Below are 13,807 nucleotides of genomic sequence, written 5' to 3' on the forward strand. Positions count from 1 at the left end.
AATAAGCTTTGATTAGAAATAACAATTACATAAATCCTGGCAATGATGCATGAGCTATTAGGGCTGATTCACTAAAGTGCGTTAAAACGTGCACTATTTATAGCGTGCGGTAAAAATTTTATCGCGTCTAAATTTTCGCCACTTAACGCTCGATTCACTATAAGCATACTTGCGTTAATTTCTGCGCGATGCTGCATGCGGCATTTACCGCATGCGCGCTAATTAACGCCTATTATTATGTGCGCTAATAAATAGTCGCCGCGTATAAATAGTAGCATATAAATAGTAGCCCCATATAAATAGTGCATATAAATAGTAGCATATAAATAGTAGCCACATATAAATAGTAGCATATAAATAGTAGCCACATATAAATAATGCATATAAATAGTAGCATATAAATAGTAGCCACATATAAATAGTGCATATAAATAGTAGCCACATATAAATAGTGCATATAAATAGTAGCCGCATATAAATAATAGCATATAAATAGTAGCCACATATAAATAGTGCATATAAATAGTATATTTATATATATATATATATAATAGCTTCTGAGGAAGTGGCATGTAGCCACGAAACGCGTCAAGTTGTGCTCTTTGTAACCATTTTAATGATTTAAAATAAAAAGGTGTTTTTACTGAGGATCAGCTTGTGCTCCACTTCCCATCTTTACGTATTGCATATAAATAGTAGCCGCATATAAATAGTAGCATATAAATAGTAGCCGCACATAAATAGTAGCCACATATAAATAGTAGCATATAAATAGTAGCCGCATATAAATATTTATATGCTACTATTTATATGCGGCTACTATTTATGTGCAGCTACTATTTATATGCTACTATTTATATGCGCCTACTATTTATGTGCGGCTACTATTTATATGCGGCTACTATTTATATGCTACTATTTATATGCACTATTTATATGCGGCTACTATTTATGTGCGGCTACTATTTATATGCTACTATTTATATGCGGCAAACTGGAGGCTGCATCACTCTAGGGCCAACACAGACTTGAATAAATAACACTGCAAAGTCCATATTGTGTTGCCAAAAGCTCATGAACTGTACTTTTCTATAATTACCGCCTGCCTCAAGTAGGTGTTAATTTTCGCATAGTCTAATGCAATATTTAGCGCGTCCAAGGTCAAACTACTGGAAAAATCTATCCCATAGCCATACCTCCCAACTGTCATGATTTTCGCGGGACAGTCCCGATTTTAACAGCTCAACCCGCAGTCCTGGATTCTTATTGAAAAGTCCCTCATTACTCTTTGATCTCCTGAAAGCTAAAAATGTTTCTCAAACTTAATTAAATAAGTAGTGTTTGGCAGAGAGCCCAGAAAAGCTACACCTGTACTTTGATGCAATTGTAACTAACAAGCTAAACAGGTCTCTTGGGGGAACTGAGACTTGCAGATTAAAGGGCAATTGCACCTTTTTTAAGCAAAACTGAAATAACACATAAAACAAGACCCCAAAACCCCCAGAAATGTGTTTATGCTTTAAATAACCTGCCAAATTTTGTAAAATGGGAGTGGTATGTATGGGGTGTGGTCTCAAAAATGGGCGTGGTCAGTCACAATGCTGCTTAGTTTAGCAATTCATTTAATGGACAGTGGAGCTCCTAAAAAAGGTAGAGATATGCAGGCTTTACAATTTTCAAGTCGTAAGGCATAAGAGAGTTATGCTATGGTTGTATTTTTACTTTAGGCAGCCTTTTACATTGTTCACTTGGGGGACCTTTTAGTCACTATCAGGAGTTGCAATCATTTACTACACTTTTTAATTGAACTGAAAGAAGTTTTTGTTTAAGACTTGAGACTGCCTGTTGTTTTAAAATCCATGTTTTGCTATTTTTTTGTTGCCATTTGAAAGCACTAATTAAAAAATTGTTTTTTTTCCACTAAATTTTAGCCCTTCTCCTCACCCTCCCTTCAAAAACAGGGCAATGTGTTTAGAACACATTTACCTTTGAACAAACAAACCCATCCTGTTCCCTAAGCTGCAGCAGTTTATTACCAGAGCTCTTCTTGTGGACTGGTAATGAGTTTTATAAGCTACTCCTCCACTCATCAGAACCAGAAAGTGATAGAAAGTGCATAGATATTTCTTAATTAAAACAGCACAAGCCCTATTTAAGACTGTATACTATCTATTAAAGGTCATTTACCAAGCACAGCTTCTCCCTCTTGCCAGTTCCCCTGTGAACTTAAAGGGGACCTGTCACCCTAAGAAATTATTTGAAATTCTTTTCTATTGTGTTTGTTAAACAAAATTAACTTCACTTACACTATATAAGTAATGTAAATCTTGTTTCCTTCAGTGCTGGAATTACATAAATACAGCATAGGCAGCCACCATTTTGTGGACACTGTTATTAAGGCAAGCTTTGTATCACCCCAAAATCTTGTGTATGTGCCAGAATGGGGGACCAGATGCCCATGCACTGGCTAAACAATTAGATGGTTAGGAGGGAGGGGGAAAGTGAGAGCTGAATTGAAAGTTAAAGTACTTGTCTGCCTAAGGCATAGAGGCGGGGCAGGCAATATATGATTGACAGCTGGGATTTTTAAATGCCTTTATAATGGGTTTGGATGTGTTTATATAAAAATGAATTTGGGTTTCTTGTTTAATTTTTAAAGATTTTTTAATACACAGGTTTTTATGTCTCGGTGACAGGTCCAGTTTAATGTTATTGTCCACTGTGTTAATGTGTTCTGTAAAGGCTGCCACTTCGTAAGATCTGATTTTAACCCAAGTGTCATCTACATATCTAAACCAGTAACTTGGTGTGATTCCCTTGAATGTATGTGTAAAGTTTGGACCCACACACACACAGAAGGCTTTTGCTGTAGTCTTTATTTTACAACCTGTAAGACTGCCAGCTCTGCTCATATGCTGGTAAACACTTCATCCCTCCCTTAATTTAGATTTAAAACAACATAAAATACATTGGCCAAAACAGATATTAGCGATGACTTTCACAATGTGGTGAAATATATTTTGGTCTCATAGTCTTTGAGATATGCAGGAGGCTTTCTGCCGATTCTCACTGGATATCTGTTAGAGGACACAGGTGTCTACTGTCCTGATGTGTTTTCTTCTACTGAGCTCCACTCTGTAGAGCCATCATTGTTTGTTTCAGTGTTCTCTTGAAATAGTCTTTGCAAAGGCACGTCATCATCACAATATAATTCTCGATTTTGTTCAGAAATCCTTTTGAAATAGGAAGCATTTCGGGTAATACTATGCTGATCATTTTCTGCAGTTACCATAGAGCCCTTGATGATTGTAACTGTATATGGTTGTGTATCATACACAGGATCCAGTTTGTGTCTTCTGTGTTTCTGACACAGGACAACCCAGAGGGTCTGGCATGATGATGGGTGTCAGAATAGGCTTTCATTTTGGATTAAGCACTATATTCTTTTTCAAATAAATCTCTATCCAGAGTCTCAGTTTTCCTGTCACTAATTTCTTGAATTTTGATCCTGAGTTTGCGCTTGAACAGCAGCTCTGCAGGTGATTTGTCTGTTGTGCAATGTGGTGTGAACCTGTAGTCTCTGAGAAGAGAAAACAAATTTTGTTTCCATGGCCGGCCTTCAGATGCAGTTGCTCTAAGGAACTTCCCCATTGTCCGTTTGAACCTTTCCACCTCCCCGTTTGCTTGAGGCCACAGTGGAGTAATACGCTTATGTTTAAATCCAAGGTACAAAGCAAAGTTCTTGAACTGATCTCCATTAAAAGGTGGGCCGTTGTCTCTTTTTACAGTCTGTGGAATGCCCTTAAAAGGATGATGTTACTGTAAGCTCCTTTGCAACTCTTTTGAATGTCGTGAGCTTTGCTGAATGTTCTGGGTTTTTGTCTACAGTATACCATTTACGATTGCGTATCAGTGCTAGTGCTTGTAATACAGGATCTTTCAATGTGGCTTCCTGAAGCTCTTGAATTGTAAGAGCCTTTGGGACTGCATGACTGGACACAAAATTGACATACTCTTATGCTACTTTACATTCTCTGGAATTTTTGGATGGTGTAGATGGTATGGGGTGGTGTGACATGTAGTCTGCTGGATTATCTTTACCAGATTTGTGGAAATTATATGGCTGTAGTCGTAGGCCCCATCTCTCTATTCTGGCTGGTGGTTTAGATTTAGGATTATTCCAGATGAGCTATAGTGACTTGTGATCTGTCACTAGAGTTAAAGGACTCCCGTACAGGTACAGGTGAAAATATTCACAGCTCCATACTATTGCCAATGCTTCACACTCTGTTTGAGAATATCGTTTTTGTACATCACTGAGTAAACGGCTGCCATATGCGATGACATATTGTTTACCTTTGTGTTTCTGTGTTAGTATGGCATCAAGGCCAACTGGACTGGCATCAACTATTAATTCAATTTCTCTGCAAGAATTGAAGTATGACATAATCCGCTCACTCTTTAGGCTTTGTTTTAGTGTTTGGAAGGCACTCTTCTCAGTTTCTCCCCAGTGCCAGGGTTCATCTTTTTTTGTCAGATCTCTCAGTGGAGCTGCAAGAGTAGAAACATGAGGAATGAAACAAGAGCAATAGTTAGCCATTCCAAGGAAACTGCATATTTCGCTGCCATCTTTAGGAGCACTTGCCTAATGAATGGCTGCAACCTTTCTGGGGTCTGTACATACACCATCTCCAGAAAAAATAAAACCATAGAATTCAAGCTGAGTTTTATCATGAGTTTCTGGGTTGCCCCATACACTAAGATGTCATCACTGAAGTTTTTCACACCTGGAAGTCCAGACAGCGTTTGCTGTATTACATTCTGGAACACTTTAGCAACAGAAGATACACCAAAACTCAGACGATTGTACCTCCAGAATCCATTGTGTAGAAAATGTTGTTATGTATCTGCTGTCTGGATGCAGTTCGAGTTGATAATAACCTGCTTTTATTTCCAATTTTGAAAATATTTTAGCCTGGTTGAGGTCATGGATAATACCATCTATAGTTGGCGTGATATGACGCTCTCTCATGATTGCAGTGTTAGCTTGTCACATGTCTATGCAGATTCGAACATTGTCAGGGTCTTTGGATTTTGGTGCTGTTACTACTGGGGAGACCAAAGAAGTGGGCCCATAAACACGTTCAATGATAGTTTATAGGGTGGAGTACCCAATGCCCAGCGCTTCTTGGTGGAAATCCTTTAAACACAGTCTTCAGTGTTGTGGAACAGTGTAGTCATGTGCTGCTTCCTCTTAAGGACAACCCTCCCTTTTTAGACAGGCCTCAGATGTGTGCAGAATAACATTGATAGAAGCGCATGGAATTAAAAAACAAAAACAAAATCTAGTGTAAAACGTACAAATTGCTGTGTGAGCCAAACACCAAAAGTGCTTGTGAATGAACAAAATGCAGTGTATCACCCCCACTCAGTATGTCCAATGTAAATGCTCACCAGACAAAATTGGAATGAAGCATGTAGGAAACCAAATCACTTATTGATTGTAGTGAGTTCTCAATGGAGAATGGAGAGGAAAACGGAAATAGTATAAAATTGTTTAATAAATAAATCCCCTGCACAATGCAGGCTACTTACAGTGTACAGCGATATAAAAGCAACAACAAACAGCTCAACGCGTTTCACGTGCTGACGGCACGCTTCCTCAGGAGCCAATAAACCAACTATGATTCCCACTAGTTATTTATACCCCACTACATGGGCAAGTCAGGTCACAATACCAGAGCGAACCCGGAAGTACAGGGTGACGCGCGCAGTGACAGAATGGAAATTGGCCGTTGTCATAGCAACCCGCCTCAGCGAGAAAAAGTGCACATGAATCAATGTAAAGGTGATGTTAAAAAGAGCCATAATTAATGCGGGCAGGTCGTTGCCATGGCTAACCGCTATAACAAAACGTCAGTATGACCCTCACTGGCTGACGTCTTGACACCAACAGCACGAACCCGGAAGTGCGGCTGATTATGCGCACGGCATAGTAGAAAATGTGGCTCAGTGTGGGATATGGCCGTTGCCATGGCAACCCGCCTCAAGCGTGATGATATAAAATCACATAATCTATTTGAATGTGACAAAGGGGGGAGTTGGGTATCAATGTATATATAATAAATATAGTATTAGATGGGAGCTTGCCACCAAATTAAGGTATAGGCAGGCCCTTGTCATGGCAACGTGCCACAAAGAGAAATAGCAATTTGTACGTTTTACACTAGATTTTGTTTTTTAATTCCATGCGCTTTCATCAACGTTATTGTGCACACGTTCAATGATACCCTGCTTTTCAAGGTTTTCTAGTTCTATGCTGACTTTTTGACGTTAACGGAAGGGAATTCTCCTGTGTGGCTGTATTATCGGTTTCATGACCCAAGCATCCATCTACACTCGCTCACCTTACTAACCAATAAAAACTGTGTGACGATATCATTTGTTGGAATGATAGTGGCCACAGCTTTATTTATAAATACAAACAGTGCAAAATTGAATACAAACATAACATGTTTAAATATAACAATACATCAATGTAACAAGTGCAAACATTACCGAACTGAAATACTGGCCCCGAGCCCCTTGCCAGTCTGCCCTTCCACAACCACCTTGAGCCGTGCTATCCTCCAGCCGCCAAATCCCTAGCTCGGAGGATAACCGCCGCCACTCCGGGACCTAACTGGTCCCCTTTTCCAATTCGCCACCTTTCTTATTCCATCCGCCAATGGTCACCCACCTTAGGGGTTAAACCATCCACTCTACCTGATCTGGCTTACCAGAACAAGCATTCCTCCCCGGCAGACTGACAAGGACCCGCCAAAGCTGTGACAAGTACCATGACGCTATTCATCTGCGTCCTTTCCTGCTATTCCTCATGTCACTTACCTTAGCTAGCTAACCCGTGTACCCCTGACCCTCCAAGGCCACATATGTGACGTCTAGAATCAATGGCATAGCCCAATAGAACCAACCCCCAACTAAGGGAGGGTGGGTGGGGATCTTTCCTCTGCTGCTATCACCTAAAATGGTGGATAGCCAGCCCTCACTACCTCTCCTATATACCCTTCTCCTCCCACCTTATTCTCCCTCCCCTTTTAGCTTAACTGACCTACCCCCACACTAGTGATGCTGGGCTGGGTCATGCAGCCCCTCCTCCGACCTTGCTGCTCCGGGGCTCACATTATCAGGATTAATGTGAAGTTGCCCATGAAAGTCTTTTAACTTTCCAATTCCCTCAAACAAGTGATTATATTGAAACACTAGGTTATTTGCGACAGAGCGTGAAGTAGTTGAGACTGCATTCATGAGTTTAATTAGACCCAGGCAAGATGATGTTTCAAAACTCAAAAGTGAATTATGATTTCCCTAGGTCACATAAAACCATGTTTTAAATTTTTTGTCTCTGAATTGACATGTAGTGATGAATTAAGCTATTGAAAAGTTGTGGATAAATGAGATAAACTGAGAAATTAAACCCAAGCCATATAAATGGCCATTAGGGGTCATTTATGAATGCAGCTGCAATCTGCTTAGTGCAAATTAATTGCAGCCATACAAGAATTTGCACATGCTGAAATAGCGTCAGATGATTAAAACACATACAATTACAGTTACAAAATGATCAAAGGGGAATTAGTATAATATCTGGATGATTGTGTGTGATTCTTTAGGCATAAATCTGCTGTGCCTATTGTGCACTCAGGATTGGATTATTGTCAAAAGGGGCACTTGTGCGCAGTTCAGCAGAACATACTAGACAGGCATAGTTGCATTCGGTGGAAATTCATGGATGCACAAGAATAGTGTGTAGATGCAAGCTGCTATGCTATTATTTATAGTATTTCATTTTCTACTTTTACAGTTCATTCTTTGCTGGCTCCCGTGGAGGACTTTTTATGTTTTCCCATTCCAGTCTTACCCAGCGATTGCGGATATTTCTGTTTCGTTCACTAGTCCAACAGGAAATTGCCTTTTTTGAAACAACAAAAACAGGTACTGATAAATGGTGTGAGTAAACAAAAATAGTGTGCAAATCACACAGAAACTGAACTGTAAATTGTAAGAAAGAAATGCACTAATAATATACTTATACAAAGGACTGTACTGTATGCACAAATGTTTTCATCTATTTATATAAGTGCATGGCATTACAAATAATGTTACTTTAAGATGACGTGCCTTTCACCAGGGTTGCCTTAAAATGACAGAAAATCCCCTTTTTAATATTGGTTTAATCAATAAGGCTTGTGCTGAACATTATATTTTTATAACCTTTCAAGGCACATTCTACTTCTTGGTGCCAATGAGAAAAGCCAGACAAACCAGTAGTCCACTGAGATGCATCTGTATGTTGCTCTATATCTAAAAAGATAACAAGCTATAGCAGGAGAAAAAGGCTTCTCAGTGGACTGCAGTGACTTTGCAGGAAGAAGAATGTGACTTAAAGCTGATGATCGACAGGGAAATTATTTGTCTGTGGTTAAACCTCTTCTACCACAGGCAACTATTCCCACTAAAATTCCTTTCCACTGACAATAAAGTGAATTGCCACTGGAAAGGCATATGAGTTGCATTGTTTTCCATCATGGGCCATTGTCCTAAGACTGTGGGCACACGAATCAGATTGTCCGCTTTCCTTCGCATGCATGTTTTATAGCTGCAGAGGGAAGTGGATTTGCTCTTATGTACACAGCCCCATAGCTCCATAGACAGACCCAGTGTTGGCCTGTGTTGAGCTTACAGAGTTTATGACTGGGTAAACTTGCATTCACTAGTTTCTTCTAAACGGATTGTATTGGGGCCTCCACAGCTTTTCAGGTTATAAGAACTTAGTGTAATGCAGACGTTGTAGGGGACAGTGTCTTTTATTAGAGTTCAGACTTATCCCTGCCATGAGACCTAGTAGGCAGAATGCAGGGGTGCGTATATTCGGTAGGCCTAAGACAGAGTTCATAGTCCCAAGTATCTTGCTTTAGGACCATTGTATTTTGGTACAATCCCAGAATGCATGGAAATAAGTTTCTTTGTCCCGGTTACACCTCATGCAAGTGTTAATAAAACCCTTGATAGATCTATGCCAGCCAATTCGAATTAGGAATTTTGTATGAAGGTACCTGTCTCTTACTGATATATTTATGTCAGGTATGCCTCCAGGTACCTTCATCCAGGTGAGAAATGTCTTGGGACCACTACAATATTACTGTTTAAGGGTAATGGGGCATGGAAGACATGTCTAAACTATAATAACATTCATCACCCAGCCCACAGTCCAGCATCTGGGAATGTTTTAAGATCTGAAAGGGCATTGTTGCTTCACAGATGGGTTCACTTGGGCCAAAACTAGGGTTTGCAAACAGATCTACAAGTCAAACTGGTTGAGGAGACCACCTCATAGGTATGCAAATAGACCAAAGGGATTCTGGGAAAGGAAATCCTTTTACATGGGTTTATCCTATAGGCTAAAGCTCACCCACTGGGTTTTTAAAGAAGAAGCCAGGACAATTGCTGATCAGATTCCCAACTACAGACCGGTTTCATCCTTCTTGGGGCTCATCAGTGTAGTGCAGGGTTTTATGATCAGCTTAGGTAGAGCCAGGAGTGGGGATTCACGAACAAGTCAAAGGGGTTTAGGAGACTACCTCATACGTATGCAAATAGAACAAAGGGATTTTGGGAACAAATTCCATAAGGCTCCAAACAGATCTATAAAAGACCCGAGTCCCAGTTTTCATGGGACGTGTCAACATATACATGGAAGGGATCCCCCTGTATGGTTGATTAGCCAAGGCCTCGAATGAGGAACGTACTGCTGCCTCCAGGACTTGGCCTGATTCTTGAGGTCAGGGTTAAGCTACCACCACACACAGACCAGTTGGCTTGTGTTGCAATACAGCAAAAAGTTCAGGAGAGCCAAGGAGCTTCTCCCAAAGGATCTATTAGACCTAAATGTCAGTCAAAATCAGACCCCAACTCCTGCATGAATAGAAAATTAAGGGAGAAAGATGCTGAGAGGGGGGAAGTGTAGAGTAACTTGATTATTTAAAAAATGGTACAGAATTGTTAATTGATTATATTTTTATTTTTATTATAGTTCTTCTTTAAGGAGAAGTAAACGCTGCTGTTTAAAAAAAAAAAAAAAAAAAAAAAAAAGGGTCCCCAACTGTAGGGAGTGTGTGGAGTAATATCTGTATAAACCTTTATCAGCAATACAGGATGCTTGAAATATAACAAATATTGCTTAGATGATAAGTCTATATAACTATACAAACAGTTGTGTAATTGTATGGCAAACAAGTAACTGCATTTACATGGGGGTTGAATATTAATTGCTTTTGGGAAACATTAGGGATACAGAGGAGCTGGGGGTTATTAAACATCAAAGCAAGTAACACCTTGCTGTGCTGTCTCCATTCCTGTGCTAATAATTTATGTAATTGAATCTGTATTAAATTTTGATGCTTTACCCTGTTAATTGAACAGAGAAATAAATAATATTATAATAAAAATATAATAAAATATTACGAGCGTAAAGATTGTTATCATACCCCAAGACACAAGTGAGTCTGGGCTTGTATTAGTATTTTATACTGCTAAATTGGAAAGCAGTAGTGTTAACATTTCCCACACAGCCACCCTTCCACTCACCAACTGCTAGGTTATACCGGCAGTGTACCTTGTGTTCTGGGGTCCAAGTTGTGCAGCAAGGTTGGTGGGTACCATGTTTGGTTATGTCACATCCTCTCAGAAATTCCACTGCTTTAATCACTGAGATGTAGCAAGCAGGGTGGCATTTATTGCTTATGTTCCTGGGTGTTTTTATGGGTGGAGCAGCTTCCCTACTAATTTAGCATCTTATGCTTAAATAAAGGTGTTGGCCCAAGCTGCTCTGAGGTGCAGCCACTCCTCATGTAATTAAACTGAGCTTTTTTCTTACTTGCCCACAAATATATAAGGAGGCACAACCATACAAAGACTTTGCGTGTTGCTCATATTATAATAAATGAGCTCCGTGTGTATAAACTTGTTTCTCATTTATTACAGGTGACATCACTTCCCGTCTGTCCCAGGACACTTCCCGTGTTAGCCGCGCCATTGCTGCCAATGTGAATATCATTTTGCGAACATTAGTGAAATGCATTGGTGTCTATAGTTTTATGTTCTCGTTGTCTTGGCAGCTTACTCTCCTTACTTTTATTAGCGCTCCATTCACATGGATAACACAGAAAGTGTACAACAGCTACCATCAGGTACTTACATGTACATTATTTGTTACTGTAAACTTATTGGGTTACTCTCTTGCTCGATTTTTCAGAAAGATCAAGATGTGGATTAACTTTTACTTTTAAGGGGAAAATTTAGTGTTAGTCTTATTATTCACTTGATTTTGATGTTTGTCTTAAATTATGACCAGTGATTCCAGATGTTTACTATATTCTCAATGTCATCATGGAGATCAGAAACATAAAGCTTTATTATGAAGAAAAGTAGGTGTAGAACATGTATTATTGTATAAGCTAAATAGAATCATAATAGAACTTCCTATAAATAAATGTGCTAATCATATGAGGGAACAACTCAGCAGGAGTGTTCTGAAGATACCAATATGTTGTGGCTGTCTCATAGATAATCCCTCCTTTGTAAAGACAACCCCACTTTGATGAAATGATAAAGCTAGTCAATGGCAAAGTATATAAAAATACTGAAGTAAATAAATAGTTTGACAATTTTTAGATTAATTGACTGAGGTGACATAACACCTTTGCTTCTGAGAGAACCATAAGAGCAAATTTGTGTTAAATCAAGGTGATAGTGGTCCTGGCTTTTATCTGACTCAAACATTGAAAAGGAAAGACTAATTGACACTTTAGATGTATTTATTTTTCATTTTAAAATACATTTATGTCTTTATGGCTAAGGCCAGACGAGGCGTAGAGCGGATATTTTCGGCAAGCAGAAAAGCGCTTGCTGAAAATACCACCCTACACCTCCTACATGGGCCTGCACCCGAATGAATGGGATACGCTCAGGTGCAGGCACATGTAGCAGAAATACGCATAAAAACGCAAGACATTCAAACTCCCGCGTTTTTATGCGTATTTCCGCTACATGTGCCTGCACCCGAGCGTATCCCATTCATTCGGTGCAGGCACAAGTAGGAGGCGTAGGGCGGAATTTTCGGCAAGCGTTTTTCCCAAGCGCTTGCCGAAAATATCCGCCCCACGCCTCGTCTGACATCATCCTATAGGGGGTTATAAGAGAAGTTAATCTTTAAGTTTAACCTTTAGTTTTTACAGAATGTCCTATTTTCAACTACTTTTTAATTGGTATTCATCTTTTTGTTTTAGAGTTTTTAAATTACCTTTATCTTCCTATTATGCCCCTTTTCAGCTTTTACTTTAAAATGTTTTTTTGGCAGATGGTAGTAAAACTGTGATAAAACTATGGTAAAACTCTGAGGCTACAATACAGCTTTAGGATTACTATGTCACCATCTTCTTCTTTGAATGCACATTACAGGTATAGGACCCATTATCCAGAATGCTCGGAACCAAGGGTATTCCGGATAAGGGCTGTCTTTCCGTAATTTGGATCTCCATACCTTAAGTCTGCTAAAAAATCAATAAAACATTAATTAAACACAATAGGATTGTTTTGCATCCAATAAGGATTGATTATATCTTAGTTGGGATTAATTACAAGGTACTGTTTTATTATTACTGAGAAAAAGGAAATCAGTTTTAAAATTCTGAATTATTTGATTAAAATGGAGTCTATGGGAGACGGGCTTTCTGTAATTCGGAGCTTTCTGGATAACGGGTTTCCAGATAAGGGGTCCGATACCTGTACAGTGAAAGCCGACTTGTTGTTTTTAAGCTCGACTTTTTACTTTACTAACATACACATCCTGACTGGGCCATAGAGAGGATCAAAAAGAAGAAGATGGCGATGTGGTGCTTCTACAGTATTACCCTGGGCTGGTGCAGTTTTCAGTGAGTAGGAGCACCAGCCTGGGGTCTTGGGTAAGTGATTATAATCACTGGATTGGTTCCTAACATTTTGCACTGCCCAGTAATGCCTTTCTTTCATTCTTTCCTCCTTTAATAGGCAGTCCTAATCTGAAACAAACGTTGCAATTTCTGTTCTTGTTTTTAATTAAATTTCCATATGTGTTTAGGCAATTCAGATGATTGCTTATATCCCAGAAGATAGCAACAACAACACATACTAACATACTACAAACTTTTTCTTTTTGTATCATTGCCTTTCGCAGGAGCTGGTACAAAAAGTCCAGGATTCCATTGCAAGATCCAGTGATCTCGCCAAAGAGATGATTGAGTCAGTGAGGACTGTATACAGTTTTGCTGCTGAGGAGGAAGAGGCAAAAAGATATGAAAAGTCTTTGCAAGAAACCCATGAGTTACAGACACGCAGAGACTTTGTCAGAGCTTTGTACCTGCTGGTTATAAGGGTAATTATGGCAGATTTGTTACATTCAGTTATCCAGAATACTTAGAACCCCCGGTTTTCTGTATAAGGGCTATTTCCATAATTTGGATCTCCATACTTTGTCTACTAAAAAATTATTTAAAGGACAAGGAAAGCTTCATTTGCCATATGAAAGGCTTATTAAAAAAACAATGTGTAGAGCCCTTTAATTACCTTAAACTTCATTCATATAGGTCCTACATAAATGTGTTCCTGTAAAAACGGTTGACTCCTTTAAAAGAAATAGCCTGTAGTGCCTCGGTCTTTATCAAGATCAAGACTACGATTTTGCACAATCTAACCATGTAGGAAACAGTAG

General features: G+C 39.3%; 1 protein-coding gene across 1 annotated transcript in view; it reads left to right on the forward strand.

Moving 5' to 3' along the window:
* The window catches only part of LOC116406716 (transporter 2, ATP binding cassette subfamily B member), a 33,468-nt gene that overhangs the window by 8,425 nt on the left and 11,236 nt on the right, over positions 1-13,807 (forward strand). Inside the window, exons 4-6 of the mRNA XM_031891411.1 lie at positions 7,865-7,995; positions 11,044-11,249; positions 13,274-13,471. Coding sequence (XP_031747271.1) covers positions 7,865-7,995; positions 11,044-11,249; positions 13,274-13,471 — 535 coding nt within the window. The remainder of the gene's footprint in view (positions 1-7,864; positions 7,996-11,043; positions 11,250-13,273; positions 13,472-13,807) is intronic.

This window comes from Xenopus tropicalis, chromosome 8 (assembly GCF_000004195.4).
Source record: "Xenopus tropicalis strain Nigerian chromosome 8, UCB_Xtro_10.0, whole genome shotgun sequence".
NCBI lineage: Eukaryota > Metazoa > Chordata > Amphibia > Anura > Pipidae > Xenopus > Xenopus tropicalis.